The 14,974-nt window shown below is 40.2% G+C and overlaps 1 protein-coding gene across 3 annotated transcripts; it reads left to right on the top strand.

Moving 5' to 3' along the window:
- The first annotated feature begins 974 nt into the window (after positions 1 to 974).
- Positions 975 to 14,118, top strand: LOC118215424 (semaphorin-7A-like). Of its 3 annotated transcripts, XM_035396212.1 has the most exons (17): positions 975 to 1,149; positions 4,049 to 4,191; positions 4,474 to 4,515; positions 4,655 to 4,756; positions 4,884 to 4,974; positions 5,135 to 5,242; positions 5,473 to 5,615; positions 5,931 to 6,094; positions 6,621 to 6,729; positions 6,878 to 7,073; positions 7,862 to 7,977; positions 8,408 to 8,553; positions 9,432 to 9,484; positions 10,305 to 10,615; positions 11,019 to 11,158; positions 11,768 to 11,820; positions 12,565 to 14,118. In XM_035396212.1, the coding sequence occupies exons 1-17, from the start codon at positions 1,047 to 1,049 to the stop codon at positions 12,900 to 12,902; spliced, it is 2,358 nt and encodes a 785-aa protein (XP_035252103.1). In that variant the 5' UTR covers positions 975 to 1,046; the 3' UTR covers positions 12,903 to 14,118. The 3 variants fall into 3 exon arrangements, with proteins under 3 accessions (XP_035252103.1, XP_035252104.1, XP_035252105.1); XM_035396213.1 differs by lacking the exons at positions 11,768 to 11,820; positions 12,565 to 14,118 and having other exon boundaries at positions 10,305 to 10,713; positions 11,019 to 11,128; XM_035396214.1 differs by lacking the exons at positions 975 to 1,149; positions 4,049 to 4,191; positions 4,474 to 4,515 and having other exon boundaries at positions 4,701 to 4,756; positions 4,870 to 4,974.
- Positions 14,119 to 14,974: the final 856 nt, after the last annotated feature.

Below are 14,974 nucleotides of genomic sequence, written 5' to 3'. Positions count from 1 at the left end.
ACTGTCTCCAATGACCCTGCACTGCGCCAGAGATAGTCGCCAAAAACGCTGTTCTTATGGTGTAGATACAGTTGTGTGGGAATCTAGAAATCCAATCTCTCTCTCTCTCTCTCTCACACACACACACACACACACACACACACACACACAAGCCTACCCCTTCCTTCAATCCTCCATCCCCTCCTTTCAGTAACCTGCAATCTGTCACTTCCATTAGTATGTCTATGGCCCGGACTCTGACAGATCACCAAGCTCAGTACTTCTAGCTTGCATGCAGCGGACGTGATTTCACAGTGAGTTTACAGGCTGTCAGCTGATCCAAAAGCTGCTGCTCTGTGTGCTTCATTACCCTGCTGGCTTTTAGGGACATAGGAACTGTATGGGCCCTAAGATCAGCTTTATTAAAATTATTGTCACAATGAGTACTGATGCATTTTCATAGTATGGCCTTGCCATCCAGCAGAAATTTAAATGAATTGAAATTATACTGAGATGCATTAAAAGCTCAGCACTCAACAGAATGATTACCTGGAAACGTGTCCTGCTTATGGTGTTATCCAGGAAGGTACAGCCTGCATTAAATGTCATCAAAAACATTAAGATTGATGTATGAAACCCAGGTTTCTGAGATTCATAGCAGGTCACTTAAAAATGTTTAAAAAAACATTTGTCGAAACCCCACCTACCAGTTAAGGCAAGAGGGCAAGAATGATTTCCTGTTCTTAAGACCAGATGGTAGCCCTCCATTACACAGCCAAAAGTAAACATTAATCAAAAAAGCAAACCGTGATCCAATAATATCCAGGTTATAACATCTTCCATAGTAATACAAGGGTAATGCGACCAATGAATTGCCTCTAAGCCACAAACAGCCACATTGTCACCTAACATGAAAAAAAAACACGATTGAATCATTTGATTTGATGAGGTCACACGCACTACTAAGGCTCAGAACCATCTCTGAGCCTGACAGACGCAGCAAATGACGTCGCTGGAGATAATCATTCTGATATAGTTCTGCGAACCGTGAGTTGCTCCTGGAGAGAATGTTGCTATCTATCTGGATCTTATACGCGGTCTTTTCCACTTTGAACATCGCAAATGCTTCGGAGTATCACCACAACCCACGAATAATTCTGACGCCAAAAGGTAAAGTAACAATGAGCTTACAAAGAAGTTCACACTGCCGCTACATCCACGACAAATTAATTGCCTGAAGCATTTCTAGTAATTTAGCCTACTATTATTGCTTTTAATAGCATGCAATTTCATAAACGTTTAAATTCATTTTAATGTAAATTAATGTTTCTTCAACTAATAATTGCCATGACTGTATAGAAATATCGGCAGTGATCTGCTGAAAAATATATTACATACGTGGTCGCGCACACTTTCTATCGCAGCGTACTTTTTGGCATAGATTAGGCTACTCTAATTGACCGTATCTACACCTATAGGCTGTATATTTAGTATTTTCCTCCCGAAACCCGAATAAAATAACTTTCAAAAACATGTCTGAATTAAGGTATTAATTTATTGTATTAATGACGTTGGATCTTTTTCATTTCATTTCTCTTTTTAATTCATAAAAAAACTTTATACTGTCCCAACTTGCATTTATCACGAAATAAATAATGTTTCAAGATTCAAGTAACTTCTGTGCGATTCGATAAAATATTCGTTTTGGACGAATGTGGGAGATCAGCAGATGTGGGACACTTAAGCTTTGCATTACTCTGCCATGTAAGAATCAACAGGCGATCAAAAAAAAAAAAAAACATTCTTGAATTGTTGCTACAATAGTTACTGTCATTCAACAATTGTATTTATCGGACTGCCGTCTTTACAGTGGGCGTGGTCAGCCGTCAAACGAAGCCTGATCATTGCAAGTGAACTGAAAGTGGACCGGCATGTGAAATGACACTAAGGAATGATAAGGTTACTAGGTTAATAAAAACGAGTGAAAAACGTCCTCTTTTGATCTGCAATATAGCGGTTAAAACACTAGTCAAAATAGTTTTTTTTGGTCATATTGTCTTTAGTTTTTATGATTGGGGGGGGGGGGGGGGGGGGGGGGGGGGGCAGGGGGTCCCACTTCACCTGTTTTTCAGGTGAAGTGGGACAACGTTTTAATCAGTCCTGGTGTAATAAACCTACAATTTACCACAAGTTTATACACTTACGTGCTAGTTTAAACCATACTGATGATTATTTGGTGTCTCTCAGTACTTCACATCTTACTGTTTTTTAGTAACAAGTACATTTTTTTACACAAAAAGTATGATAAAATCATAAATCTTATTGATATTTCTTTTGCTAATTTCAGGAAAACTGTGCCACCCAGTGATAGAACACAGTTGCGTTCAGTTGCTTTATGTGATTTTAGTTCAGGATAAATTTTCTGCAATTCAAGTACATCTTTTCAAACTCTTTTATTCAAATGCGATCTAAATGCAGTGTAGTTTAGAAACTTAACATTACATACACTACTTTTGTGCTTGAAGCTTTATTTTTAGTTTACACAGAAAATAATTTTAAATGTATCATATGATGATGAGAACATCATAATAAATACATTGAGGTTACATAAAATTACATGCAACAGAGTTTGTGTGTGTGTGTGTGAGATAGAGAGAGAGCAACAAATTTTCAGTGAAAAAGAACTTATATAAAATGGAAAGACATCACTAATGTTACAAATCCCATAGGAATTCTATATACATGGTTTTGAAGTATGTGCATGCCTGCATATTTTCCTGGCTATACAATGAATGAGTAATATATTTCATATTTCTTTTTGCACTTTAACAGTAAGAGGCTGGACTCTGTGTACCAAAAATGATAAAGATCTGACACTCCTAACTTATGTTTCTAGGGATTATTTCATGGATAATCAAAAAAACTTGAAATCATTTTGAATAAATACTAAAAATAGTATGTTAAGAAAAGCAAGAAATACTGCCTTATACATTGGCTGATTTGAATATAACAGATTTGAGATCAGCTCACCTAGCTTGAAAAGTATACCAAAGGAATTTCAAAACTTCCACTATAGGACATTAATGGGTTAAGCTTTGAAATGACTGTCCCACTTCACCGGAATACTCCGACTGAGTGAAAGAGGGTGCTATGCTATGTTTAAGGGTGTTCATCTTCTATACAAAAAAAAAATTTCACACATAGATGTTAATAAGACTTAAAACTATTCCTAGAAACATCACTGGTGCAAGTAAAAAAAGGTTTTTGATAGTCTCCCACTGAATATACCAAAAAGTGTCCCACATTTGCTGAATTCACCCTACTTATTCGAAATAGCCGACTGGCTGTCACTCATTTGCAATCTGTTATATTACCTGACAATGTCAGTACCTTCTGTATCTCAGCATACATTTGAGGTGTTAATAAATATAAAATTTGGAGACTTAAATGATGACCTGTATTTATTTAGGTTGTTTTATTGCGCTATACATTCTCTTTCTCTAAATTCTAATTATTCTAAATTCTAACAAGGTCTATTTTTCCCCCAGTTAAATATATTTTACCCTATTACCTTTTTTTTTTTACCTTTATCTACTGCTAACACATTCGTCAAAAGCTTTACAAGCCAAAGAACCACTTCTAAAACTTTATCAATTGTGTACTGTAATTACTTCATTATAATGCTGTTGGCAACATGACTTGAATTGTATGTTAAAATCAGATCGTTAATATCCAAGACAATGAAACGACTGAAAATTCCCCACATTTGTAACTTGGAATCTCAACAAAACCTACACTGAGTAACTTCAAAGCATTTGCACTAGCAACTGATTGAGCAATTTAAAACGCCTCTTCAGTATTTCAAACACAGTGCCCATTGTTCATGAAAAATGGCTCATTTTGTTCACATATTTTCTCATGAACAGCCACCTAACCCAATGAAAAATTTCCACTGTAGTGTAATTACGGAAATCCTTTTTTACGTAAGTTTTATGATGCAAGCCTGCAGTGTTCCAGTGTTCTGTTTTAGGGAGCAGGTGCAAATACGTTTTGCTCCACGTGCTTTCAGATATGACATTCAGGAGGCACAGCCGCAATGGGACACATGACCGCACCGAGATCGTTCAGGGACCACACAATGACAGCATTTATGTTGGAGGCCACGGAACGCTGTCCTACATTGATTTCCAGAACCCCAGCCAGTCAAAAGAGGTAGGCTTAATGTATAGGGTTTGTTCCCACTTTGTTCCTCCTGGACAAATTTTAGCTAGCGGGGAGAGCTCTTCAGAACATCTGTGCTTCTTGGTGTTGGTCTGCTTGGTGTTGGAAGACACATAAAATACTTCAAATTACACTCATGTTTAGACTCAGGTTGCATGGGTTAATTGGAATACCATATTGTACATGCACAGTTGGATCTGTTGATTATACCATTGTGTATAACAAAAGAGGTAAAAAGATAATCTCTCATTTCCTTTTTTGTTGCTTGGCTAGGTCACCTTGTTTGAAAATGAATGTAAGGACCAAAATTCAACTGTGAGTATTTAAAACAAAATAATTATTGAGCTACATTTGCACCTAAACTGGTAGGGGATTCAAAATTTTTTTGAATAAATGGTGGATTATATTGAAACAATTTGCTACTATGGTAACTAAATCGTAATTACATTTTTAGGACAGCTGTGAACATGACATCACCATCCTGCATACATTCAAAGGGAGAACAGACATTTTTGTTTGTGGAACAAATGGCATCCTCCCAGTGTGCTGTTATATGGTATGGCAGATCATATTCCTACCATGTTCCTTTTTATTTATTCATTAGGAATACCAGGGTTCTGCTGCCTTGTAATATAATGTCCAGGACTAGCCATCCTAAAGCACAGAAAGTTTTGTTTTTCCAGAAACAATCTGAATTTGGCACCTGCTCATCATTTCCAGCTGAAGGAATAGCTCCATTCTCTGTGAAAGAGAAAGCACCATCCCTCTACATTGGTAAATCCCTTACTAAAAATTGTGTCAACATATACTGTGGTTAATTGAAATTAATTGTCAACATCCTACTGTGGGAGTTTGGGACAAAGTGGTAAATTCTGTATGAGGAGAGGTAGGACAACGTTATTTGGCACTGTGGTAATTTCTACATCTTCCTCAGAGGAGGAGCTTTTCACCACTGCCAACCTTGACGCCCGAGGCGATGGGGTGGGCATCCGTAGGCACTTTGGGACAAACGGCAAACTCTCAGCACCTGCCAGTAAAACAGGTCAGCAGATTTTTTTTTTTCTTTTCTTATAGTCATTTAAAGATTGGATCTGTTGTTAAAGTAATAACCCTAAACACAGAGATAACTGCTCAAGTATTTGTCTTGCATTAGCAACTGTTCTGACCAGGCTGCTTTTGTTTGAAAGCTCACCCCTGTACTAATTTATCCTATAAATAATATTCAAAAACACGAGATGAACAGCTTGTCTTTTGCTGATATGGGCCCTGCAGAGCAGAGATTTGTGGCCATGGAAATAAGTGGGCCCAGGGCTGATCCACTACAGGACAGAATCTACGCCTTTTTGGCACAGAGGAATCGGGATAAGCACCCAGACGCTGACCGTTGGGTTTCCCAGGTTGTCCAGGTGTGCAAGGTAATAACTGCACCCCTTCTTTTGAAGAAAACAGCAAACATATTTAACTAACTTCAGTACACATCCCAAATATCAGATTTATGAGTTAACCAGAAAATTTCTACAGGGAGGTCAGCATATGTCTGTGCAACGTGTAATGGAATTGATGTTCTGATCAAGGGTTTGGGAGTGTTTCTTGAGGGGAGGGGTGTGAACATCATTTAATAGAAGGTCCTTTCGTGTGGTAGAACACCTCCGTATGTTACTTTAAGTGTAGAGATGAGCAGGAACGAGACCATAACCATGACATTAAACTGATGTACCTCTCTGCTCCAGGTAGATCGCGGTGGAACCAAAAATATTCTGGAGAGGCTCTGGACCTCGCTCCTGAGTGCCCGGCTTTACTGTGGAATTCACTTCAGCAAGATTCTGGATGTGGATGTCCTGCATGCAGCCAACTGGAGAGACAGCAAGGTGTATGCACTCTTCACCAATGTATGGTACGACATCACTGCAAGTCTCGTTCCTCGTTTCCTAGACCACTTGGGAAAATAAAATTACACATTGAATATAATTCAGAATATAATTTCAATTTCTAGCACATTATATCAGTTCAGTGTGATATATGTAGATGTGATAAAATTGTTTTAAAGCAACTTAACATATACCAGCGATATGGTGTTAAATAAGCATTGAACGTAAAATGCATGAATGCAAATTATCTGTTCAGGATCATTGCAGAAAATAGATCATTTGAAATTACTTTAAGGTAAATTCAAATGCAAAAGAAACTAAGAACAAGGTTTGCTAAGGGGTAAAAATTCAATTTACATTTTTACTGGTGACCTTATGGAGACAAATACATTTTGCTCTAAGCCTGAATGTGTAATAAATCTTTCAAAACATCTAATCTCATGCAAAAATGCATATTGGATTTAATAGCTTTTTGTCAAAGGCCTTACATTATTTATTTTTTTTACCACTGAAACAAAACAGAACAAAACTCTGAGCTGTTGTTTTCTACAGGGGCATGAGGGCAGTGTGTGTGTACACCTTGGGTACTATTGATGACGTCTTCATGAACTCAAAATTCAAAAACAGTGGAGGGCCTTCACCAAACAGTCGGAATAGAACGGTACGCAAACTTAAGGCTTTAAAACTGAACACCTTTCTCTCACCATTTAGCTATATGCAAGCTTCAGCAGGACAGTCATTGCATAGCCGTTCAGCGTGTTCTGTTCATGTAGGCATGTTAGACTTCATCGCGTTTACGCTTCTCACAGTGCGTTGAAAACAGCCAGACTCTCCCCCGGGAAGTGCTAAGGCAAAGGAAAGACTACCAAGAGCTGAAAGATTGGATCAGACCTGTGAATGACAAGTCCCCCTTCATGGTCAGTCACCGCCACTACAGACACATCAGGGCTGACACTGTGATTGGCAGGGGCGGCGTACAGCACACCGTCTTATTCTTATCTCTGGGTGAGTCCTCACACATTACACATTTTACTAAGCAGTTCAGTTATATCTGTTAGTTAAGTTAATTGACAAGTGCCCCATTATTCTCCTTGCATGACTTATAGCAACTCATTGACATTGAAAATATTTTTTGCAAGTTTATCAAAACTCAAGGGGGTACATACAGTCTATAGCCCGTTTTCATTATATTAAATTATTAAAAAGATCCGTAACTAAACTAGTCTTGACTAAATGTTTAATTAATCACTGGAAATTTACTATTCCAACACTTCTTAGTTTGTTTAAAACATAAATGCATAACCTAATACTAGCAGTACTGCAGCCATAAAGTATTAAGATCTTAAGCCAGGAGTGTCCAATCCTACTCAAAAATGTCCGGTCTGAGTGCAGGTTTTTGTTTTAGCCCATTACTATGACCCTGATTTTAACTAATTAAGTAATCATGGACTTCAATCAGGAACTTGACAAGTAGAATCAGGTGTCTTGATTTAGAATCTGGTCTAAAACAAAAATCTGCACCCACACTAGCTAATTTCAGGTAAGATTGGACACTCTTGTCTTGATCTTTATGTCATATATTGAGTACAGCATGGAGCAGTGGTCAGGATATAAAAGGCTTGTTACATGGGTTCAGTTTCAATTGTATAATGTGACATTGTAGGTGTATAGGTGGGTCCTAGAACAAATTAGCCTACCAAAATGAAGCAAATGAAGTTTCTGAATGACATTAGCAATATGAAAAGCACTGAGAAAACAGGGTGTTGCCTGTGTAAATGCTATTACTCACGCAGACAGCGGGAAGGTGCACAAGGTGCTGGAGCAGGCAGGTCCAACTTTTGTCATCGCTGAGCTGCAGCCTTTCGGCAACAGAACCCACATCCAAAACATGCTACTGCAGTCATCCACGGTGTGTCCCACAATGCCCTTGGGTAGTGCTGTCATGTCACAGTCTGTGTTACGTCTGCTCTCTGTGTGCCCAGTCCAACCTGTGGAAACTTACCAGAAGCTATGAAGCTATTGCAACAAATTCAACCTAGTTGTCAGGATTACAATTCCATGGTTTTAAATTAGATTTGTGGCTTTCATTATGCTATATGCTTTCTTACATATGAGTTACACAGGCAATGTAGAACAGTTAGACAGGATTGCTTTAGGAAAGGGAGAAAAGGTTATAGTACCACAAATGCTATCTGATTGTACTGTAATGAACACACTATTGCAATGGCTGGACTGGCAGTTTTGTCAGCAGGAGAAGAGACAGCCTTAGCAGCATTCGTAGCGTAGCAGGAGTTGTGATTTCTCATCACTAATGAGTCCGCATCCTCGTGACCATGCAGAAGAAGATGTACGTGAGCTCCAGCACTGAGGTCGTGGAACTGGACCTGCACAGCTGCATGGAATATGGCCAACGGTGCGAGGAGTGTGTCCAGGCCAGAGACCCCTACTGTGGCTGGGATGGGACCAAATGCACTGCAGCCTCCAGGTAAGACTCAGAACACCATATATGGCAGGGGTTCAGGCAATTGGACCTGGACCCCTGGACCTGGAGGGCCAGTGTATATGCAGGTTTTTGTTTCATCCAATTACCATGGCTAAGGTTCACTTGTAGATTAGATCACAGTGAAACACTTCATATTGGGACAAAAGTACAGTCTTCGGCTGTCATTCATGTCAACTAATGCCAGAAGTTGGCATGAAAACCAGAAACGGATATGGCCCTGTTGTCCACCTCTGCCATATAGCGTATATCCGCATGTCTATTCACAGCAGCGTGATTGCGTTTAATTGTAAACACACCTTGCAATTTCAGAAAAGGTCAAAGGTCAAGCACAAGGTGCTTTTTGCCACAACACTGACTGTCAAGAAAACAAAGTGCCTGCTTTGATCCCAGCTTAATAACTTAATTTGTGCTACAGAAACAATGAAATCATTTTTCTTAAAACTGGTGCCAGCTTGGTAGTATGCGAAAAAGCAGGAACAAACATGGGAGCAACTGAATGCTGACAGTCTGCTCGGTCAACTCTGGCTTTTAAAACACAAATAAGGCTTATCCTCAGCAAATATTATTGAAACAAAACATGTGACTGCCTCTGTAAACATTAAAACAGGACTGGTCACTTTCATGACTGCAGGCCCCGCTAACTTGCAAACAGAACAGGAATACGGCTAGTCAAACAGTATGCACAGAGCCATGGACAAGAGCCAGTCTCTCGTATATACCCTGCCCACGTTATCCAAGTAGTACAGCTCACACGTCCTACCGCAGCAGTTACGACTATTCTGGAACATCCTGAGCAAAGCCAGAGTGGGTTGTTGATGACCTATTTCTAACACTTATAATTTGTGCCCTTTTTGAAACAGTGACACGGTTCAGGATGTGGAGCATGGAAACTATACGGTGTGCGAAGAAGCAGGTAAGACATTTAAAATGTGAATTTATCTTTTTCTGGAAGGTAGAATATTAGTTTCATTGGTAATGCAGCATGCGGTCCCCTGCTCCTTCTCATTGCACATTACCTCTCCTTCAGATGAAAGTCAGTCTTTCAGGTGCTGGTTATGTTTGTTAAACAACCTGATGCTTTATCTAGCAGGCTCCGGCCCATCTCACAATGCTAATATTAGTATAGTGTACAGCACAGAGAATGCTTATACAAGATAAAACTGTAATTACTATGATATGTTCGCTGCAATTGTATACAAGTGGAACAAAGTGCAAACTCAATAGGGCAAAAACCACTGCGCTCATGTTAGCAAGACATGTTTTTGCCTCATTTTTACATCTCATTTGCAATCACAATTTTTTAAGGCGGCGTTATGCATGATTCATGGGAATAATATCCTCTTTCTGTCCTGACAGTAATTCAGTGCCAAGGACTGGAGTTCTATGTAACCAGTTTTACTGCATAAAGATAAGCGAACAGAAGCAAAAACAAAAAACTAAAAAAACAAAACAATTATCATATTTGCAGGTGACAGAGGCTGCTGACCGCACCCATAAAGCAAAAGGCACAGGAAATCCACAGTATTACTGCATTTTTATCAAACACTACAGTGTAAAACAATAACAAATTGTCTTAAAACAAAACCAACTAATATCTTGTTGTTCATCTTGTCAATAAGCTTGCAGAGTTCTTTTTGGTCAGTTCTTTTTTTCCCCCCACAGAATACATAAAAACCAAGGTGCAGGTTTTTTTATTTATTTATTCCTAGTGATTTTTTCCTTGTCTTCCTCAGGTAAGACCGACAAATATGTGGCACCTCGCAAAGTTGACAACCTCCCCCCATCGGCCAGGTACGTCCTGCAGTGCCCCACTCTGTCTGGCCATGCTCAATACAGCTGGCACCACCATGGAAAGACGACAGAATGCACCCGGGCAGAGGGGCAATGCCTGCTGCTCATAGAGAACATGTCCCCTGCAATGGAGGGCACCTACAGCTGCGTGTCCTCAGAGAGGGGCTACGAGAGAACGCTGGTAGAGTACGAGCTGCGGATCGAGAGCATAGCCACAACCAGCAATCAGGACCCGGTGCTGCAGCCAGCCACGGTGTGTCCCACAATGCCCTTGGGCAGTGCTGTCCTGTCGCTATTTGTGTTACGTCTGCTCTCTGTGCCCAGCCCAACCTGTGGAAGCTCACCAGAAAGGTATAAAGCTATTGCAACTAATTCAACCTCATAGTCAGGATTACATTTTCATGGCTTTAAACTAGGTTTGGGGCTGTTATGCTGTGCGCTTTTTTTAAATTTTTTTTTACATATCTGAGTTACACAAGCAATTCAGAACAGTTAGACGGTATTACTTTAGGGAAGGGAGAAGAGGTGCAATTAATACTATATAACTGTATCACAGTGAACACTCTAGCACAATGGCTGGACTGGCAATTTTGTTGACTGGACAAGTAGCAGCATTAGTAGCACCCGAGTCCTCATCCTTCCTTTCTTCTGTGCAGTATAATGTGAATTTGATGTCCAGCCGTAAGGAACTGGACCTGCACAGCTGCATGAAATATGGCCAACGGTGCGAGGACTGTGTCCAGGCCAGAGACCTCAACTGCACCTGGGATGGGACCATATGCACTGCAGCCTCCAGGTAAGACTCAGCACACCATATATGGCAGGGGTCTGGGCAAATCCGGGCCTGGAATGCCAGTGTATGCAGGTTTTTGTTTACCAACTACTCTGGCTAAATGAGGTGAATCTGGAACATGGAACGAAGTAAAAAGAGCCATTCCTGGCTTTAATCAGTGCAGGTATCCAGCGAATTCAGTAATCCTGCTTTGTGATGCAGGTCCCTGCTTTGATCCCAGCTTAATACTTAATTTGTGCTTCAGAAACAATTAAATCATTTTTCTTAAACGAAAATACACATGCTGGTTCCCCCTTGGTTATAGGGTTTATCCTCAGCAGTACCGCTGAAACAAAACATGTGACTGCCTCTGGAAACATTAAAACAGGTCCTCTCACTTTTATGACTGCAGGCCCGTTAATTTAGTGAACAAAATAGGAATACAGCTAGTCAAACAGTACGCACAGGGCCATAGACAAAAGCCAATCACATATACCCTGCTCACATTATACAAATACTACAGCTCACATTTCCTGCAGCAGCAGGTACAACTATGTTGGAACATGCAGAGTAAAGCCAGTGAATCTTTGATCACCTATTTCTAACTTAGAATTTGTGCACCTCTTGAAACAGTGACACGGTTCAGGATGTGGAGCATGGAAACTATATGGTGTGCGAAGAGACAGGTAAGACGTTTAAAACGTGAAGTTACCAGACATCTTTTTCTGGAAGGTAGAATATTAGTTTCATTGGTAATGCAGCATGTGGTCCCCTGCTCCTTCTCATTGCACATTACCTCTCCTTCAGATGAAAGTCAGTCTTTCAGGTGCTGGTTATGTTTGTTAACCTGATGCTTTATCTAGCAGGCTCCGGGCCATCTCACAATGCTAATATTAGTATAGTGTACAGCACAGAGAATGCTTATACAAGATAAAACTGTAATCACTATGATACGTTTGCTTCAAATGTATACAAGTGGAACAAAGTATAACCTCATTAGATCAAAAAAGCATTTGCCATCACAATTTCTGAAGGCAGCGTGCTGCATGATTTATGGGAATAATATGCTCTTTCTGTCCTGACAGTAATTCAGTTCCAAGGAATGGAGTTCCATGTAGCCAGTTATACTGCATACAATGAAATACAAACACCAGCAAAAATACATAAATAAAACAGTGATCATATGTGCAGGTGACAGAGGCTGCTGACTGCACCCAAGCAAACGACACAAGAAATTTATAGTATTGTTTCATTTTTACCAAACGCTACAATGCAAAACAATAACACATTATCTTAAACAAAATCAACTGCTATTTTGGTGTTAATTGCACCAATTAAACTTACCTGGTTCTCTGTGGCCAATCTTGGTTCATTTTATATACAGTATCAAAACCAAGATACAGATTTTTTTTTTTCCTTGTGTTCCACAGGTAAGACCGAAAGATCTATCAGTTCACGAAAATTTTACAACGTCCCCCCATTGGCCAAGCACGTCCTGCTGTGCCCCACTGTGTCTGGCCATGCCAACTACAGCTGGCACCACCATGGAAGGACGACAGCGTGCCTCCAGGCAGAGGGGCAATGCCTGCTGCTCATAGAGAACATGTCCCCTGCAATGGTAGGCAACTACAGCTGCGTGTCCTCAGAGGGGGGCTATGTGAGAACGCTGGTAGAGTACGAGCTGCTGATGGAGAGCAGGGCCCCAGGACTGGACTCTTCTCTACTGGCCTCAGTCGTCGTCCTGATTTGCCTGATCCTGCTCCACTAGTCAAACCAGCAGCCATTCGAACCGCTGCAGCGCTTGCTCGGGCTGGTAGGCCTAAAAAAACTGCGCTTCTTTTTGGTCCAAGTTGAGCACCGAGCCCCAGTGCAATGATAGGGACACAGTGAAGTAGGAGACATTCAAGGTCCTGATTTACAGTAATCGTTACATATGCCATTGATGTTTTTCATAAAGCAAAATCCTGCCTTACATTAAAAAGTCTTTTAAGTCTTAATGTTTAAACTTGAACACATGAAAAATATATTTTAGTTTTTTTTAATACTGTATTTTGGGAAATCTAATCTTAGAAATAGGTATATGCATTATATACATGGAGGGTTAGGGTTATATACATTGTAAAACTATATATATATATGTGTGTGTCAACTACATTATTTTTACCCACATCCAACATATTGTGTTTCATTTCTTCCTGAGTTAGCATTGGCCTACTGTGGGCAAGTGGTTCAGGATTCTGAAGTAGACAATTGGAATGGAAAATTCAGACTCCTGAACCTGAACTACTGACTACTGAAAGTAATACAGATAAACGTATTACTGTTCCCACTGTTCTCTGTATACTCCGTACGATGCAGCAAAGCCACAATTGTTTAACAGAAGTTCCACAGCCCCAGATCTGACTGTACTGCTGCAGCCCTCTTCTGTAACATGTTAGAGCTGATAGAATTTGGTGGGATGAATTGTGAGCATGAAGTATGTCAACCTGTATGCTCCCACAAATTACCCCCTGTAGCTCTCCAGAGCTGGGTGAGCCATACGATTTCTCTCTTTTGCTCCTGTGTGAAAATTGTCCGCACTGCAGATTCCACCAATTTTGCATGGTTCAGAACGCAGGGTACAGTAGCTGAATAAGCTCTGCATTATCACAAACACAATCATGCCAGCTCCTACCATTCAAAGAGGCCAGAGGGAGTCTGGTGGGGCTCATTGGATCCTCTCCAAATAACGAATAACCAAAAGACAAAATTTCTCATTCAAATACAGACAAGAGGGTTCTGAAGGCTGGAGGCGACAGATGTCACTGGCAGCTGCCCTCCATGCAATTTACAGCCGAGGCCAAAACACCACACCACAGAAAGGCAAGATATAAAGTAAAACTTTATCATGACATACATGTTTAAAGCCCTGAGAACCACATCCTTATATTAATTATGTGAACAAAACTGAATGTGTCAAAATCACCTTTGGGAAAGTGCTCCACTTTTAAATACACTTTACAATCAGCACAAACCAATTTTACAAGCATTCATATGTTTTGTTTTCATTAAAGATGTAATAATAATAATAATAATAATACAAAATATGCACATACCCCACAGACTGATTTTATAATGGAGCATTGTACAAATTTCAATCACAAAAAGGCTGATAAATGAGGTATTCAATATCCACTTGCATACACACCTGGAATACACAGATCAGGTTATATTTCAAATAAATGTAAAATCCAAGCCATCCCGAGACAAGGTTCTGCAGAACAAAAATAAAATAAAAAATTTCCTGAGCACTCATCTCACTGGAAATACAGAAGACAAAAAGCAAAGCCACAACGTCAAAACAAAACGCCAAACTGTCTAAAACTAAAGCCTAACATCTAGCATCCACTTTCCCCTTAGAGAGTAAGGGCATGCTACATATGAACTTAGCCACTGTCTTTAAAAAAAAGAACAATTCCCAGTCCATCAGCATTAAGATGATCAGCTGTTCAATATAGCCGCACACCAGAGTTCACAGGCAAACACTAACCAAGGCTCATCTGTGGAAATGTTACACTGTCCCCACTGCAGTCATGACTTGAGACTCTAAATCTTAAGATCATATTATCCAGATATCGCCCATCCCCGTTCTCACACACACTCACAGGCACATACGCACAAATACATAGCATATTAACCTATAATATCCATTTACGGAGTCTCAGCATTGGACTTCTGGCTTTTGCATCTTTGACTCTCTCGCCCTTTCCCATGCACGCACACACACACACACACACACACACACACACACACACACAGACACACCCACACACACAACCCACCACTGAGAGCAATTTCACA

The sequence above is a fragment of the Anguilla anguilla genome, chromosome 16 (assembly GCF_013347855.1).
Source record: "Anguilla anguilla isolate fAngAng1 chromosome 16, fAngAng1.pri, whole genome shotgun sequence".
Lineage (NCBI taxonomy): Eukaryota > Metazoa > Chordata > Actinopteri > Anguilliformes > Anguillidae > Anguilla > Anguilla anguilla.
This window is presented reverse-complemented; position numbering and strand designations above follow the sequence as displayed.

Bases quoted from the DNA above. Each gene is read 5' to 3' on its own strand.
- LOC118215424 (XM_035396212.1), top strand. From the start codon at position 1,047: ATGTTGCTATCTATCTGGATCTTATACGCGGTCTTTTCCACTTTGAAC. The intron at 4,975-5,134 runs GTAAATCCCTTA...CATCTTCCTCAG, and splicing joins AGCACCATCCCTCTACATTG to AGGAGGAGCTTTTCACCACT. The intron at 5,243-5,472 runs GTCAGCAGATTT...TGGGCCCTGCAG, and splicing joins AGCACCTGCCAGTAAAACAG to AGCAGAGATTTGTGGCCATG.